This window comes from Triplophysa dalaica, chromosome 4, assembly GCF_015846415.1.
Source record: "Triplophysa dalaica isolate WHDGS20190420 chromosome 4, ASM1584641v1, whole genome shotgun sequence".
Taxonomy (NCBI): Eukaryota; Metazoa; Chordata; class Actinopteri; order Cypriniformes; family Nemacheilidae; genus Triplophysa; species Triplophysa dalaica.
Genome location: NC_079545.1, coordinates 15219523 through 15235260, shown reverse-complemented (window position 1 = coordinate 15235260; position 15738 = coordinate 15219523). Strand labels below are relative to the sequence as shown.

Genomic DNA, 15738 nt, shown 5'->3' with positions numbered 1-15738 from the left:
AATAAATTTGTTGCTATGACATTTTATTGCTGTGTTCTTTCATAAGCACACATGACGATTGTATATACTTTTGTATATACTAACCAAAACAAATAAATCAAGGGAGATCATACAAGACGGTGACATACTTAATAAGTTAAAAACAATAAGATTATTACAAACAAAGTTCTCAAAAAGATTGTTAAAAATCCCAAGGTTAGGATAGGACATTTTAAAGCATGTTAAAATTGGCATCCATCTGAAAAATATTGTGACAATAGCGGAGCATAAAGACAAAAACAAAATACGAAGATTTACATTTTCCTCCAACACTGCTATTTTCCTTAAAATCATGTAAGTGCTACTGTTTCTTTAAATTACATTAAATAAAATGCAGGTGTAAATAAAAACAAAACAGTGCTCTGATCGGCAGTCTGACAAGAAGAAACTGCATTAAAATGGATGGTACAAAAGCTTTTCCAAAATGTGTTCATAGTACTCAAAAACTGGCCTAAGAATATCACTGAAAAGATTGTATACGATTATTGTAGGCAGCATTACACAACGAAACAATCTTACTACAATCATATATCGACATCATACACACAAACATAAGACTAGTTAATACACATAAACATGAATGACAGGAAGACCTCAAGAAAGTTTGATTTAAAGTCACACAGCAGTGCTTATTCTGTGGCCACCGAAAGAGCATATTATTACACATTCATTTATTAATGTATAAATGTCACTTTTAAATTGTAAACACTGAAAACAAACTGGTATTATAGAATCTATGCTGTTGAGCAAGTATCATGTTTGGTTTGGTTAAAATGCAGATTTAAAGGCCACAGAAGTGATATAAAAATGACAATAATAACAAAAATGTGATAATGCAGCTTATTAACTGTAAAAAGTTGTAATTCAGATTATTAAAAATGCTTCCCCAAGATAAAAAAACAGCTTAAGATAACATTGAGGTCATGTTTGTTCATCACATTTTAAAACTCTTATCAATAATTCACATTTAACAAAAAAGGCACTTATTTGTACAATCTTCATGCACTGTAATACACTATGACACACATGAAACAATATCGACGTTCGATCCATGGATGTGCTTTATAGAAATTATTTATGACAGACTTGCTGGTTTTCTTCAAAAGTCGTATTCTGCCGCACACTGTTGGAGATACTCCTCATAAAGTTTATGCTAAAGGAAAAATGTAAAATACAACAAACATATCAGGATGAGTTTCAATTAACATACAAGCTCTGATGAAAAACAACATAAAACTATTCTAGGGTGGTTAATCAATATAGCAATTATACATCTGGTCATTGTTATTGTAGACAGACTTGAAAATAATTCAATAGACCAGCAAACTACTCTAGACTGGTTTAAGATGGTAAGGTTTAGGATGTTCAGAGACTCAAATGTATATGTCAGAAATTGCATCCAGGTCATATATCCACCAAAGCATTTTTCCTCAGGCCAACATATTTTTTCAATTGTTTGCAACAGAATTGTAAATTGTCTTTAAAAACGCCAGCAACTGGTGAGGCACTGAGTTGGAAAATGTTTGGTTTAAACCAGAATGCTTAACCAATGGCAGAAGGTGAAGCCAACGGATACATCGTGCCGCCATATTGGTATGCCCAACTGACAGAGAGCGCGATTGACTAACAGTCAAAATGACAATCTAAAATAACCAGTTTTCAGCTTATTAGGCGCGCAATAAGTTTTTAGTTCACATGTGTGTTTAAATGAATTGTTACTTCAGATGTTTTTTACAATGTTCATGTTTATTTTGGGCAGAATAGCGAGGTATAGAAATCAATGTATAGAAGGTGAGTGTGTATTGTTGTAATGTCACATGTGTTAATGTTTAGAAATAAAGCTTCATGACTTCATGACTTAAAGAACATATACAGCCTGCATTTAGATTTCAGAATAAGCATATTTTTCATATGTTGAGGTTTCTCATTAGTCTGCTGATCTGATATGTACGCTACTGTTATGAAAATGAACGTAACTCAGTCTTTATATAATAAGACGAGAAAAATCCTGACTTTAAATAATAAACCATTTACACGCTTAAGACATTGTAAGATTGTTGTAAGAATGTTGTGAGACTTTAGATATAAAAACGGGGACTGGTAAATTACTGTTTTATCATTCATATGTGATAACTCCCTATTCATTTAAAAGAACGTTTGGGCATACCAACATGGCGGCGCAGTAGCTTCAGTGTAATGAAATCATGAGCAATGCAGTCATTTATATAGATCAGTGGTTTAAACGCTGCACTTGTCAATTACACTTTTTGCTCAGATATCCAATCACAGTGAGAGGGTGGGACAAATGACATGCCAACCAACTGGCATATCCATTTGTACGATGACTGATAAACAATGCCTATGTAACATTTCTGTTCTCTGAGTATTCACATAAGTACCAGATGATATTCCTGGATTACCACAAAAGTGTTATTTTACTTTATATACTAGTACCACATCACTTTCGTGAATGTTCTGTATCATAGCAACCAAAGCGTCTCCACCAAAATGTCAAGCGCCCACAGCCGATATATTTTTTTAGAAGAGTGTCTGCTTTGGTGTACGCACAACCTTAAAGTAACGTTACTATAATGTAAAATTGTACCTTCTTGGCTTTGACACTATCTTGAACATAATCACTGTCTTCCACCAGCTTCTTTTTCTCTCTCTTAGTCAGCGTCTTGTTGCTTTGGCTGAAAAAATAAGATTTACCTGCTTATCAACTGATGACATAACCATTAAGATACAGTTTAAGATTCAATGCATGCTTCAGTACCTGTTTTGTACTGCAAGTATGCATAAACATTTGTTGGCACATAGTATTGCATCATATAGCATACCATGTTGTTTAGTTTGTACACATTTTTGCCAAATGTAGCAGTAAGGGTATTATTTGTTGTACGTCAGGAACTGTGTTTAATAGTAAGCTTGCCCACTTGTGACTGCACACGGAACTAAAACTTCCTCAAAAAAGATTTTGCTTACCGTGCAAAATATTTGGCCAGAAAAAACAAAAGGTAGGAGAGAGCACCAAATGTGATCACAAACATGATCTGCCAGTCTTCAGGGATCCATTCCCACAGATACACAACTACACCCTGAACAAAGTGAACAAACAACACTACAAAGTCAACTCACTTACATGTACGACAGGAGGAAAATAAATGTTGCAGAGAGCAGAAAAATAAGATCTCACGGTGGATAAGTAGAGTGGTTTAGCGAGTCCCTCGCCCATGAGAGCGTCCAGGTCCTCTGGAACGAAAGTGCTGATGATGAAGCTGAGGATGAACAGCATTGGGAGGAAGATTCCCAGAAATCCACACAGGAAAGAATGAAAGCGGTTGCTTCTATTACAGCTCACATTCATCCTGAGACACACACACACACACACACACACAATAAACTGATAAATATTACACTATGAGTTGTTCTAGAGTGGTGTTATCATGAAATTGTGTAAAATTAAATATACATTAGGACTTAGTCAACTCTCCCCAAACTGTGGGGTGTTTTGCAGATGGGCTCTGCACAATTTTAAAATAATCCTTTAAAACATAATTTCAAATTTCACTGCAAAATGATGTAGCTTGTGTTACACACTTTATTGACATTCTGTTTTTGTAGGCAATATACAGTTGAATGTATTAAAAATAAAACATAAAGCTGTGAAAAAATTTTTTTGACTTTATTCTCGTAACATTTCGACTTTATACACGTTACATTTCAACTTTATTCTCGTAACATTTCGACTTTATTCTCGTAACATTTCGACCTTATTCTCAAATAAAACATAAAGCTGTGAATTTTTTTTTTTGACTTTATTCATTTTCGACCTTAATTTGACTTTATTCATTTTCGACCTTAATTTGACTTTAAACATTTCGACCTTATTCTTGTAACATTTCAACCTTATTCTCGTAACATTTCAACTTTATTCTCGTAACATTTCAACTTTATTCTCGTAACATTTCGTCTTTATTCTCGTAACATTTCGTCTTTATTCTCGTAACATTTCGACTTTATTCTCGTAACATTTCGACTTTATTCTCGTAACATTTCGACTTTATTCTCGTAACATTTCGACTTTATTCTCGTAACATTTCGACTTTATTCTCGTAACATTTCGACTTTATTCTCGTAACATTTTGACTTTATTCTCGTAACATTTCGACTTTATTCTCGTAACATTTCGACTTTATTCTCGTAACATTTCGACTTTATTCTCGTAACATTTCGACTTTATTCTCAAACTCTTGGTTTTATTTTTATTTTTAACGTGGCACTAAAACGGCGTCGTAATATTATAATTTTTCCTAAATACATGTAGAAATATTACTGTTGTATTGCTCAATAGTGAATATGAACTTATGAATATGAAAAAATAATTTATTTACATAATAATTTACATTTGACATTTGGAGAAATATTGTTAGTAGTTCACATAATGAAACAAAATCGATAATTTTACCTAAACACATACCTATAAACGGTACATTCAGAAAAACTAAAAATTATTAAAAACAGTCTCTTAATCTTTTACGTGGTTATATTATCTTAATTACATGAGAATATGACTAACAAATGTTGTTGTATACTATGGTATTTTGTAGTACTATAGTAAATTGATCAACTAATACATTCACTTCAGTCATTTTCACTACATTCTCGTTTTCAAGGAGATTTCTGGAATCTAGAAATTGTACTACAGTTTAGTATAGTAAATACTTTTTCTACAGTATTTTTATTTAAAAATACTTTATTGTGTTTGTATTTTTTACTATCTAGACTTAAGACAGACAGCCAGAAAAAACATCTGACAGGGTGACTAACTTACAGACAGACAGGCAGAAAGACAGACATATAGACAGACGTAGACTCATACAGACAGACAGACAGACGAGGATACAGACAGACAGGCAGACAGACAGTCAGAGTACCGGTCCTGATCCAGTGTATTGCTGATGGTAGAGATGATGAGGTCACAGTCTTTCTCCAGCTGGTTCAGAGTTTTCTGCACGGCCTGGTTTATACTCTTCTCAATCGTCTCACACACTTCATCAATTTGATTGACACATCTGCTGGGCTACTACGCACACACAAACAAAAACAGGAAGCCTTTTAAGCGAAATTTTTTAGCTTTATTGTGTAAAACAGCTTCATGTTTTCTTCGTAGTTTTAGGTTTGCCTTGGAACTGCTTGTTGTAATGCTGCAGAGAGCCATCAATCCATTTCCACTTTCACAAAAGTGTTGCTGCATACAGCAGACTTTCAATTACTCATGTCTGATTCCAGCTCAATGGAGATGAATGACTTTACTTTGCATTTAGCCTATTTTCGAAAATTCATATTAATATCTGTCTCGTGAATGGAACTGTGACAGCAAGCAATTTAAAACTTTTTTGTGGTTCTTACTTTTTGAGGGTTGGGGATGTATATGGTGGGCATTTCGAATCCACATTTGTTGAGTCCTGGTCGTCTGCACAGCTCTTGGACGATCTGCATCATGACTCGCTGTGGGAGGTAAAACAGCAGCGTGCGTGAGACCTTTGACCTTTTGATGTCATACACAGAGAATCTCCCGGTGTCCTAGATCTGAAGTGACACCTGCTTGGCTTTCTAAACATGATTATAACAAGAAGATTTGGATCTCATGTTACCAAAACATGACATTGAAATCATGACCCTGTTTATTTTAATAATATGCGGTTTTCCACAACCTCTCACTAAAACCATCTGGAAACCTACTTTGACAGAAAAAAATCCTGTAGTATATTTTCCTTTAAATACATCTTGGAAATCTGTCAAATTTTATTAACAGATCAACCAAAATTCACAATTTTTTATGAGAACATCATTGACTTCCATGGTTTCTTGTGTCTTGTGTAATGTATAGATTTTACCTTACATGAGAGTAAATAAATGAAGACAGACTTTTTATTTTTGGTTGAATTATCCCTTGAAGACTTTCTCTCAGAAATGCTGACTCACCTGTCTGTCTGTTTCTCGTCCAGCCTCGTCAGCTTTGCTCAGGTAAAATCTCAGTTTGTCTCCACATTTCTCGCTAAGCTTTTCCACGATGTTCAACGTGCGCTTGCACAATGCCTGTCCCATCGGATCGAAAAACACAAAAATGAGGTCCGCCTGCTCACCTGCAGACAGATATGTCAAACAAAACTTTTTTTAGACATTCATACAAGTGACAATAAAAACTTGGACCACAGTTTATGCCATCAATCACACAAAGTGATCAGACGCAGTCTTACCGAAAGAGGTGATGGCGTTGTTGACCTCGAACGGGTACACCATATCTCCATCCACCAAACCCGGAGTGTCAACAAACGTCACCAAGCTGAACTTCTTCTGTTTGGAGGTGGAGATCTCAGCGCTCAGGTAATCCGTCACACCTACGATATAACTACAAACATGTATAAAAGTGCTCTGCCAGAAGAAATATGAATCAGCATTTGTCTGGAATCATGACTGTTTTTGTAAATCAGTGGTTCTCAACAGCGGGGCCGTTGCCCATAAGGGGGGCCCATCATACTTCCAAGGGGGCCTAAGGATGACTAATAATTTCAAATTGAACACACATTTAAAACAAATAAAAGCAAGATTTTTCTTATTATTTGTCCATATTTATTTTGAATTCACACCTTTCTAGTTAATATTAAGCTCTGAATAATTTAAGTGTGTAGAAATTTTGAAGGGGGGCTTTGAATATTGTTGAATAAAGTGCGGGGCCTTGGAGTCAAAAAGATTGAGAACCCCTGCTGTAAAAAAAAAACCTCAACATGCTCTCATATTACCCATAAATTCATTGCCTTATAGAAATAGAAATCCTCTTAACAAATGAAAATTCCCAAAGGACTTTCTCAGGAGACTTTGCGAAGTTGCGATCATTCTTACTTCTGTATTCTGGCACACTTCCGAGTGAAAAGCAATTTCAAAGGTGAAAATGTGTGGCCGTGTGCTTGTGTTTTTCACTGCGAATTGATTGTATGTGTAAAAACAGCAATTGCATTCATTTTGAAATGAAGACATTTTCAGATTTTAACAGAAGATTATGAGGGTACATTCATTTTAAAAAGAAAATGATCTACATTGATACGATATTTACAACGACTTTAAGTATCAACTTGGATTCAAATGTTTCTGCTAAAATTATTTAGCCGAAATAAAAATTGAAAACAAATGAGACTGTAATTGTTGAAATACAAGAAAACTAAGAAGGTGTCAAATGAATGTAGATTGTAGAGGTAAAATAATCTGAATTTGTATAAATTTGATTAGAAACTTTGTGTTCATTCATATTAAGATCTGCAATTAAATTGACTTTTGATTGCAGACTTGACAAATCTGAGCTCAGTTTGAGACATGTTGACATCTCTTCTGAAACTCTAATGACAGAGACATTCATGAGCATTTCTGCCTCTTTTTCTCATAAGAAATATCTAAAACACAGATGAGATTTAAATGTAATCTCCTTTTTATCTCAGCTATTGAAGAGATCTCATCTGTGATTTTTCTTCCTTATCGGTTATACAGTCAGCATAACAAAAAAAAACTGACTATATAACTGACCAATCAGAATCAAGTATTGTAATTCAAAATAATCAATAAATATACAAATATTACAAAGTACATTTCTGGTCAAAAATACAACATAAAAACATATTTCCCACTTTGTTTGACATTAAACCTAAACTACTTATTTATGAGAATTTTGATTTCTGAATTCTGCTTTTAACTTTTCAATGCAATTCAATCGTCTCGTCTCTGGATGTCTGTTGTCATGGTTACCCACAACAGCTCTTCAACTGGCAGCTTTAAGGTGGAGCCAAGTAAAGCTAGCCAGTGAAGAACGACTGTGAGGTAACGTCAGCCAGTCAATACCCAACTCACACCAAAATCATGGCAATAATAAGATGATGTGGATGGTTGCCAGGTTGTTGCTATGTTTTTGCATGTTATGCCTTACATGGACTTACACTGTCATGTGTTAATAAACTTTTATTTCTCATCAAACGTTTCTGCCCTCTCAACACATCCACGATGAACACTAAAGCTCTTTCAGCGATGGCATGTGTTCACAATCTCAAACAGACCGGTCTTGTTCTAACTCATCTACATTCACTAAAAGTGCATCAACACACCCACAAACCTCTCTGTCCTTTTCCCTCTTTTACCTTATTAAACAAGTGACAAGTGACAAATCTAAGCACTTGACAAATCTAAGCACAGTTTAAGACATTACTGAGATCTCCTCTGAAACTCTAATGAAGACATTTGTGAGATTTCTGACTTTACATTTGCTCTCCGTTTAATTGACACCTTCACTCTTAAAAATAAATGTGTTTAAAAGGTCCTTCACAGCGATGCCATAGAAGAACCGCTTTTGGTTTCACAAAGAACCATTCAGTCAAAGATTCTTTAAAGAACCATCACTTTCTTATCTTTTTATAGTCTTAAGAACATTCTTTGCCACAAAGAACCTTTGGTGAAACAGAAAGGTTCTTCAGTTGTTAAGGTTCCTCATGGAACCAAAAGGCATCTAAGAACCTTTTTGAAGTACCTCTATTTTAAGAGTGAGGGAGAAATAAGTGAGATACTGTATTACATAGACCTTATCTGTGATCGATTTGCATTACCCATAACCCAGCGCTCAAACAGTCAGTTTTGTTCTATAGTCACAACATAATAAAACCAGACAGTGTTGAATACGATGGGTTTAGAATCTCTAACGGAGCTTTGAGCCTCTTTGAATGTGAAAAGGTAATCGGAGAGACGCGTCTCACCCGGCTGACATTACTGCTGATGGGTGGAAGGAGATACGGAGAGATCTCGTCCACTAGAGAAAAGTCAAAGGTCAAGAAGGAGCGTAGTCATCTTCACTCCGCAAAGCAGCACTAATGCAGAGAGACCAGAGTCATGATGGTGAAGTCCAAGCTTACTGAAACAAGCCAAACCAACCGAACCACACCCAAACAATGCACCAATCAGAAATCTGAAGATCAAACAGACGTCCCTTTAATATCCCGTTCATCCTGTACAGCAACAACAGCAAATGTGCTCTTTTCATTTAAGGTTTTTCTACAAATCTCACACCAAGTCATCTTGCATATCTTTTCTAACGTTTCGGAAGAGATCTTAACAATGTCAAAAACTTAAAAATACAAGGTCTGCGATTTCAGTATGAACTCAAATTATATTATCCATTAGTTTTTTTTTCTATACACTTACTTTATTTATCAATAAACTTCTAAGAAGTTTTAGAAAATGTGCATAAATAAACACAAGGAGTAACCTTTTACGTCTTGAAAGCTATTAAAGAGCAGCTTTTAGAAAACTACAATTTTCAACTAAATGGTACAATGTTAAACGTATGCCAAATAAAAAACCTAATTGATCTAAGGTCTCAAAAACCACGTAGCTTGTACAGCTAAAGTTGAGAACCTTATCTCGACTTGTTAACTGGAGCAAAACATCTATGCATCAAAAATCTGGTTAAATACTTCAAACTAAGAAATAATCTTGCACCAATTTTCATATCGTTATCCTTCATTTAGCTACATATACGCTCTGTAGTAGTAAAGTGGGAAGATTTTTCTGTCCCACGATACCGCACTGGTGTCAATGTGAATGACTCATTCTCAGCGCACTTGGTGAACCCACGCTGCCCACTGAACGAATACTGCACAATCAGCGTGCGGCTTTGATGCCCTCCAACATGCCCAAAGAAAATCCACCTGCACCGAAGACCACCATAAGTGTAACGTAAAATACAATCAATATGTGTCCACCTGTTCCACCACAGTCCAAAATCTGCTTAACTGTCACGTCAGATCAGTTGCATAAACCAGTGTTAAATGTGATAGGGAGCGAATGCGAAATGTGCTTCTATGTGTTACAGCTTCAGGCGGATACTGTTCTCGACACAAGTCCGCTCGCATGACTCAGTGCAAGCTGTTAGTCACAGCCATGGACTGCACACGCAGCCTTAAACTCCCAGTTTCTCTCCCAAAAATCTGCTTTTTTTAAACAAATTTGAGTAAGTTAATAAATTCTACATGTAAAAATAACAATAAGGAAGAATTTATTTGTTTGGTGATTTATACGTGGCACGGAGCAAATATTAACTTTCGACTGACAAATAAAAAAATTGCACATATGCACAAAAAACATGGCAATTCTGAAAAAGGAAAACCAAAGACGACATAACACCCAATCCTTAAATGTCACATTCAAAGCTGCTGAAATGTATAATTTAAGACACAACACACACTGGCAATTTCTAGAACGACTGACACATGTATAAATGTCAAACATATAGAAATCACAATTAACAAGTAGATTCACCCAAACAATGATGTTTCAATATATTTCACATTTTACTGGTATAACCCAGTCAAACACATCAGATGTTGTATAAGTCCTACCTTTGAACTCCAGCAGTGGTCTGAAATGTGGGTAAAGGTGTAACGTTGCATTTCCCTGTGAGAAATAAAAGCAAAGGTGTTAAGAGACGGTAAAAGCAGAGTATTTGAAGTGAAGTCAGAAGCCAGGCCCTTCTGTAGGGAGTCTCCCTGCGCTCTCTCTCTCTCTCTCTCTCTCTCTCTCTCTCTCTCTCTGCAGACTGTGTGCCGGCGTGACACTGACGACCACGCTGCACATCTCTTCCTGTTCTGCTGTTAGCCTCCTTCCTGTATACAATTTATAATCCTTACATATCACAACTTCACTATAATATTAATCACATGACTCATGTTGAGCTCTGCACACAGAGACTGAACGAAATAGACTAAAGGAGAGAGAGAGAGAAAGAGGCAGAGCTCTGTATGCCGCACAAGACGCAGCATCTTTAAAGCGGACGTAACACGCGCAGTTTCTGCCAATCTCATATTAATCTTGAGTACCTCTAGAGTACTATTGGATACTTTGTATCTTAGAAGAGGATTTAGTTTGATCAAATTTATAAAAGACAGTTACAGCTGTACGATTTTTTCCGAAGAGGGAAAAGCTCTTTCATCTCACTTTCATGGGTTGACGCGTTGCCGTGCTTTTCCAGGATATTGTCCAATAAGGAGAAAAATTGTTACGTACAGGGATTTCATGTTCGAAAAAAACGTTCCGAAACCTATACGAATGCTGGGGGAGTGTATCGAGCACAGAAATACTATGTCATCTGTCCAACTCGTTTTTTGACAAGTTGACGATGTAAAGCATGAGAAGCCAGCACGTTTAACATTGTTAAGAAGTGAGAATGCATGAAACACTGTGGCATCTCCCTTTAAGACAACCCCTCTGATCCCAGAATGAGCCACTGACTGCACAAGCTATCATACAGTTTGGTCCCTCTCTCCCACGTGGTTGATAAGCGCAATTGTCTGTTACAAATGCCATAAATATTGCCGCTGTTAAAGGCTTCCATGTGGGCAGCGCAATATATGTGAATTTGTTAAGTACACAGAAACCGCAGTTACATCATTTCACTTCATAAATTGTCCATGTACTAAAGCACTATGTTAGCACATAGCGTGCCAGCTACATAGCAGCTAACTTGCTAACGTAAGCTACATAACACATCTGCAGTCACCCAAAACACAACGCATGGACGTGAATGTGTTAAGTAACCAACACAAATAATTTTCTGTTGTTATATTTTCGGAAACACACACACGACCAGGCATTGTATATTGGGTGCAATCAATAACTTACACTCAACTTGCTAAGTAACTTCTCCCAGGCTAAGAGTAAGACCATAAAGCAGGGGATAGGCAGGGCTTGTACCGGCCCGAACACCACAGTTACAAGTGCAATTTCAGCCGATAGGAGGCTGTTTAGGAAGCAACCGCAGCAAAATTCGTCCAGTTAAACGTTGTCCTACCACTAAAATAATTTTAGAGACATTCATTTAAAGTCAAAAAGTTGCTCATTATCGCTTTAAGGAAAAACATGGTGCAATATAGAACAGAATATGAGATCATTACTTTTTACAAAAACTCATTGAAATGCAAATACTTTGTTTCTAAACACTTTAAATACTGAGGACTTGTAAAAAAAATTGAGGAAATGATTTGAAAATAAATCACAGTTGCACCACATGACATTTTTTGAGGCCATGGCTAATTTGTCTACATGAAACACCAAATTCACCTAAAGGAGCAATGTGGGATTTTTAGAAGGATCTTTCGACAGAAATGCAATTTAATATACAAAGCTATGAGGTGTCTTCAGAGGTGCATAAAGACCTTACGATATGAACCGTTATGATTGTATTACCTTAGATTGAGTTATTTACATCTATGTACTACATGCATTGAATTCGCCATGTTGCGGCAGCATGTTTTGTACAGTAGCCCAAAACGGACAAACAGCTCTACAAAGTGCGTTTCCTCTTCCTCGCATACTGATTCAAATCAAAGTAACCTCATCGGGGGTGATTCATAGACAATCTTTCTCTCCAGCGACTCTCTGCTGGAAAGTATCTCCATGAGTATCACCGCTAAACGTCTTTATAATATTAACCCAGGTCCTGACTTTATCCTTCTTTTTAAACTTTAAGAGAACCTATAAAATGCGGTTATGAAAATGACATTTCATGCAGTGTGAAATGTTGCCGTGTTTCAAAGTAAGTAGTCTTCCAAGTTGTAAAATCCGAAGGTGATTGAATAACAAAGTTATTGGCCTGGAAAAAAGGGAATCGACTCTGAATCACGCAAACGAGTTGCCCCTAGTCCGATTTGCGAACTGGTGTGGATTTGCGTCACAACATATATTCCCCGCCTCCGTTTTGCTTGGACTGCCCACGAAAACTTCTCTCTTCTCCCCAACACACTATAGATCGAGAGCTTCATTCGCGATAGACCAATCAAAGCAGACTAGACCATCTGACCAATCACATCAGTCTAGGCTAGCGGAAAGGAGGGGATTAGACATATGATGAATAACAGAACAAATGATTTGAGAGTCAGTCAAGAAGTAAGGTAAGAATAATTACCTATCATTTCGAAATAAATCGTGTTTTTACATCTTCTCTGTGTACGGAAACTCCATAAACAAAAGTAGGACCTTAAAAATCCCTAGTTATGTACACTTTAAAATCCACAGACCCTTAAATTTTATGTAATAAATAAGACATCGCTCTTTCTATAGTAATTCTATTGCCCGCATGATCTCTTCCCTGCGTCAACATGAGGAGATACGCTGTCTCAGCCAACAACATATTTTTGTACTGTGGTGGCCAACTTCATGTTTCGAAAGGGAGGGGTTGAGCAGAGGACTGAGAGATTGGTTGCAATTCTCAAACTCTACGCTAGTGGCCACTTTAGATCCCACACTTATGTGTACACCACAATCTTTTCTTTTCTTTTTGTGCATATCGTGACGTATACCCGAGTGAAACGACTTCTGAAATGAGAAAAACAAATTAGGGCGAGACCTAATTTCATCCACCAACAACTGTCTGGATCGTCAAAAGGTAAAAGATTTAAATGCCAGTTTGCAATCAGTCACTTATTGCAAGTGCAAAGTCACTTAAATACAAGTGCAAAATATAATGTTGTACACGGATGAATAATAATTTATGATAAACACTTCACCACTGTGTCAAACAATTATAATTATCTATTTTATTTTCATGCTGACTTTAATGTTTAAGCACTAGATATTATTTTTTTATTCTAAAATCGTGGACAGTATTGGTGAGATTCAGTATCCGCAGACTTGACCATATTTACTAATTCAATCTGAAAATCCTGTCATCATTTAGTCAATTTTATGTCATGGAACACACAAAAGAAGACATGTCTCAGTGGTTAGGTATCCATGCAATGGAAGTCAATGCGGGTCGATCAAAATACATTTTTTGTGTTCTGTAGAATAAAGAAAGTCATATAGGTTTGTAATGACACGAGGGTGAGTAAACGATGACCGAACTGTAATTTTTAGGTGAACTATCGCTTAAAATATTGAAATAAAGAGACTCTGCTGATGAAATTTTCATTGGATTGACCTCTCTGGACTGGAGTCCTTAGATGACACTGTATGTGTTGTAACCTTTAGGGTATTACATGCAGTCAGAGACTGTTGCTAGTTTTAATGAGCACAGGGTCAATATGTGACCCATGAGCCATTTATTATTAAAGCCCAAAGAAACAACAGCACTCTTTGAAACATGCACTACATCTGCACTAGAGCAATGACACACTTACAAAGAAGTTTTTTTGCTGCATTAAAAAACAGATGTTTGTTTTAAGCAACTCAAAACGATTGTTGGTTTCCAGCAGAAAGATCTGAGATGGAAACAGCAACCATGTGTTTATCAGCCCCAAGCATCAACCAGTGAGACAGACAGAGTTCATACTCACAGTAAGAGATTCTCGCTTCCTGCCACTGGTAATAAACGTGAAGCCTTGTGTCTCTATGGCAACACCTGTCTTCTGTATGTGTTCCTCCATATACCTAAAAGACAATGTGATAAAAGTTGTTTTTTATTTTACATTTTAAAAATCCAGTCGATTAAAGGAATATATTTTTTTTAATGCAATAACAAACTTAGATGGCTCATAATATGCATTCCACATATACAGATCTAGCAGTATTTGTTCCAGTTATCCAGTTAGAATGCATTTTTGATGTCAGTTGTGTATTTACCAGTTAATAAAGGAGCTTTTCCCGGCCGAGTGGTTTCCCATAATCATAACTATAATCTTTTTCCGAGGAGGTAGCAGCCTGAGCCCCAAACTCTCTGCAATTTTCACTAATCCTTTTACAAACACACAGAGGAACACAGGGCTTCATCACAAAAAAAAAAAAATATATATATATATATATATATATATATTAATACATAAAGATGAAAAGTGTGACTCAAAACAAGACCTACAAAATAATGTGACAGAATTTCCATCTAGATCATAACTGCTCTATAACCTCCTGCATCTTATATCTGGCAAATATACTGGAATATCATAGACCTTTCATTATAGACGTACTGTACTTATGATACAGACGTACAGATCATCATGTACTTTTGCTTGACATATGAAGCATTGGCCCACAGACAGTAGAAGAGTGACATACAGAAACAACTGGACAACACGGCTGTGCCTCAAAACATACTGTGCTGCCTACATAGACAGCATTATTGGGCATAACAGTGTGCAAAAATAATTCCTTACTATACCGGATGATCAGGAAGCAAAGTGTGTGACAAGCATATGAGGCAACGGACTGATAATTACCAAAAGTGCTGTCCAGGTAGGCAGCTCACTAAGTTTTGAAACAAAGTCAGTGATATAACTTTTGAATGAGTGACATTTATTTTTGTTTGCTTGTGGTTGATTGGAAATGTATTATCCCATAATTGAAGTAACGTTGATTTAGAAATAGGAGAACTGATTGAATATATATCACACGTTTTATGCCTGACCTTGCAGAATTGATTTACACGATGCAATGTTGCATAATGTTTTAGATCATACATTAACGCCGCTTCGCGTGTTTACAAATGAAAATGTTAGGAGTTATTTACCGTTGCTGTTGTCGATATATAAGTTGTGGCATTCTTTCAGGATTCTTTCGCTCGGTGTTGTAATAGTCGATTCTAGTGGATTTGCTACAGTTCGAGGCTTCTTACAGCCTGACATATTGGTAGAGTGTAGTATGACTGGGCTGGTGCACATCCGGAACCAATGTGGG

General features: G+C 36.3%; 1 protein-coding gene across 2 annotated transcripts; it reads right to left on the bottom strand.

Moving 5' to 3' along the window:
* Positions 1–6: 6 nt before the first annotated feature.
* On the bottom strand, positions 7–15711 carry si:dkey-98f17.5 (uncharacterized protein LOC569123 homolog). Of its 2 annotated transcripts, none has more exons than XM_056746578.1 (12): positions 15572–15711; positions 14692–14832; positions 14406–14499; positions 10476–10530; positions 6303–6443; positions 6028–6188; positions 5452–5550; positions 4977–5122; positions 3236–3407; positions 3025–3137; positions 2645–2732; positions 7–1192 (listed from the first exon to the last, which is right to left on the bottom strand). In XM_056746578.1, the coding sequence occupies exons 1-12, from the start codon at positions 15601–15603 to the stop codon at positions 1139–1141; spliced, it is 1296 nt and encodes a 431-aa protein (XP_056602556.1). In that variant the 5' UTR covers positions 15604–15711; the 3' UTR covers positions 7–1138. The 2 variants fall into 2 exon arrangements, with proteins under 2 accessions (XP_056602556.1, XP_056602555.1); XM_056746577.1 differs by having other exon boundaries at positions 14692–14803.
* Between the last annotated feature and the right edge of the window lie 27 nt (positions 15712–15738).